Source organism: Manacus vitellinus, unplaced genomic scaffold (assembly GCF_001715985.3).
Source record: "Manacus vitellinus isolate BGI_N305 unplaced genomic scaffold, ASM171598v3 scaffold_210_pilon, whole genome shotgun sequence".
NCBI lineage: Eukaryota > Metazoa > Chordata > Aves > Passeriformes > Pipridae > Manacus > Manacus vitellinus.
In genome coordinates, this window is record NW_021939480.1 from 26381 (window position 1) to 29469 (window position 3089).

The 3089-nt window shown below is 56.7% G+C and overlaps 1 protein-coding gene across 1 annotated transcript in view; it reads left to right on the forward strand.

Moving 5' to 3' along the window:
• The window catches only part of LOC103757387 (L-gulonolactone oxidase-like), a gene marked incomplete at its 3' end in the record, with an annotated part of 17321 nt that overhangs the window by 10331 nt on the left and 3901 nt on the right, over positions 1-3089 (forward strand). The window contains exons 5-6 of the mRNA XM_029959619.1: positions 1139-1246; positions 2030-2106. Of these exons, the coding sequence (XP_029815479.1) occupies positions 1139-1246; positions 2030-2106 (185 nt within the window). The remainder of the gene's footprint in view (positions 1-1138; positions 1247-2029; positions 2107-3089) is intronic.

Sequence of the window (3089 nt, forward strand, 5' to 3'; positions counted from 1 at the left end):
TGGCTGGGAGGGTGGGGAGGGGCTGGGCTGGAATTCCCAGAGAAGCTGTGGCTGCCCCTGGATCCCTGGGAGTGCCCAAGGCTGGGTTGGATTCCCTGGGATAGTGGGATCTGTCCCTGAACATGGAATGGGATGATCCTTAAGGTCCCTTCACACCCAAACCACCCTGGAATTCCATGATAAATGACACTCAGAGTCCATTCAGAGGGATTTTTATGGAATCTGGGGATGGAAAAGGCAGGGAGTTCATCCCAGGGGCCTGCCTTTCCTAAGGCTCTTTTTTATGTATTTAGGAATAATTTGGGAATTCTGGATTTGAAGAAGGGAATGTCTTTGGGACAGGGCTGTGTGATGGATCCCAGCTCCATTCCCATCCCATCCCAGCTCCATTCCCATCCCATCCCAGCTCCATTCCCATCCCATCCATTCCACTCCATTCCATCCCATCCCATTCCCATCCCAGCTCCATTTCCATTCTCATTCCCAAAGTGGGATCCATGGCCTGTCCCGGTGCCGGGCTGATCCCAAGGCAGGGATTGCTGGGAATGCTTCTTCCCAAGATCCCGGCCCCATATCCCACTTTTCCCACAGGGATGGCCGGGAATGCTCCTTCCCAGGATTGCTGGGAATGCTCCTTCCCGGGATTGCTGGGAATGCTCCTTCCTGGGATGGCCGGGAATGCTCCTTCCTGGGATCCCGGCCCCACATCCCGCTTTTCCCACAGGGATGGCTGGGAATGCTCCTTCCCGGGATTGCTGGGAATACTCCTTCCCAGGATCCCAGCCCCACATCCCGCTTTTCCCATAGGGATGACCAGGAATGCTCCTTCCCGGGATCCCGGTCCCACATCCCACTTTTCCCATAGAAATGGCCGGGAGTGCTCCTTCCCAGGACTGCTGGGAATGCTCTTTCCTGGAATTGCTGGGAATGCTCCTTCCCGGGATCCCGACCCCACATCCCACTTTTCCCACAGGGATGACCAGGAATGCTCCTTCCCAAGATCCCGACCCCACATCCCGCTTTTCCTCAGGGATGGCTGGGAATGCTCCTTCCTGGGATGGCTGGGAATGCTCCTTCCCAGGATTGCTGGGAATGCTCCTTCCCGGGATCCCGGCCCCACATCCCGCTTTTCCCGCAGGTTCTGGAGCAGCTGGAGGAGCACCTGGAGCGTTCCCAGTATTTCCGCTTCCTGTGGTTCCCGCACAGCGACCACGTCCGGATCATCTACCAGGATCCCACGGATCGGGCACGGCCCCAGGGATTCCCGGGAATTCCGGCAGGGGGGGAAACCACGGGGGCGGGAAGCGGCTCCTTGGGAAAGGGTTGGGAATCCCGGGGGTTTCCAAGCTCTTGGAATGCTCAGGACAAATCCCGGTCTTCTTTTGGGAATGGATGGGAGTTGTTCCCATAATCTGGGAATTCCGAGGTTTTCCAAGCTCTTGGAATGCTCAAGACAAATCCTGGTCTCTTTTGGAGCTGGATGGGACCTGTTCCCATAATCTGGGAATTCCAGGGTTTTCCAAGATCTTGGAATCTTCCTGGAAAATCCTGGTCTCCTTTTGGAGCTTGATGGGAATTGTTTTCATAATCTGGGAATCTCAGGGTTTTCCAAGCTCTTGGAATGTCCAGGACAAATCCTGGTCTCCTTTTGGGAATGGATGGGACCTCTTCCTGTATTTTGGGGTTTTCCAAGCTCTTGGAATGCTCAGGGCAAATCCTGGTCTCTTTTTGGGAATGGATGGGAGTTGTCTCCATAATCTGGAAATTCCATGGTTTCCCAAGCTCTTGGAATGCTCAGGACAAATCCTGGTCTCTTTTGGGAATGGATGGGACTTGTTCCCATTATTTGGGGTTTTCCAAGCTCTGGGAATGCTCAGGACAAACCAGGGGACAGAATTTCTGGGAATGCTGGGATTCAATCCCTGCTCCCGGACCGATCCCGCTCCCGCTCCGTGCTCCCGAATCCCCTCCCTCCCAATCCTGCTCTTCCCTGACTTCCATCCTGTCCCCTCTCCTCTTGGATTTGCAGCCTCCCTGCTCCTCCTCCAGCTGGATTTGGGATTACGCCGTGGGATATTACCTGCTGGAATTCCTGCTCTGGATCAGGTGGGATTTTCCAGGATTGGCCTCGTCCCGCTCTGTTCCCTGATTTCCTGGGATTCCCCGGGAAAGGGCGGGATGCCACCTGGAGCTTCCCCATCCCTGGGGAAGGAGGAATTCCTTGGATTTTTCCCAAGATTTCCCGTGGCCGGGATCGGTGGCTGGGGCTGCAGCGCCCTCTGGCGGCCGCGGAAATCCGGGAATTGTCCCGGCTGGAAAAGCCCTTTGGGATCACCGAGGGGCCGCGTCCGCAGGGATTTTCCAGCCCTGCAGGGATGGGATCCCAACATTCCCGGGGGAGCTTTTCCCAGCCCCGAGGGGACGTGGAATTGCGGCTGGAAAGGGTTTTTTTTGGGAAAGGTTTGGGAATATCCCGAGGGATCCGATCCATGCGGGTGCTGGAGGCTCAGCTGGGAAGTGGGAGAGGCCCGAGAGAGACGGGATGGGCTCCAAAAACAGGGAAAAGTGGGATTGGGGCCACATCGGGCACTGCCAGAGGGTCCAAAGTGCCATTCCTGGGATGTTGGGAGGTGCTGGAGGCTCAGCTGGGAAGTGGGAGAGGCCCGAGAGAGACAGGATGGGCTCCAAAACCAGGGAAAAGTGGGATTGGGGCCACATCGGGCACTGCCAGAGGGTCCAAAGTGCCACTCCTGGGATAGTGGGAGGTGTCCCTGAACATGGAATGGGATGGGATTTAAAGTCCCTTCCCACCCAAACCAGGCTGGGATTCCAGGATAATGGACACTCAGGATCCACTCAGAGGGGTTTTTATGGAATGTGGGGATGGAAAAGGCAGGAAAGGGGAAGGGAGACCCTGCCCTGAGTGCCGAGATTCCCAGGGAACCCCCTTGTTCCCGGAACTCCTTCCCAGGGAGGAGCTGGGCTGGGGATGGATCCAATGGCAGGCTCTGGCTCCAGGCTGGGAGAGCTGGGAATGGCCAGGCTGGAGAAGGGAAGGATCCCGGGAGAGCTTGGAGCACATTCCAGAG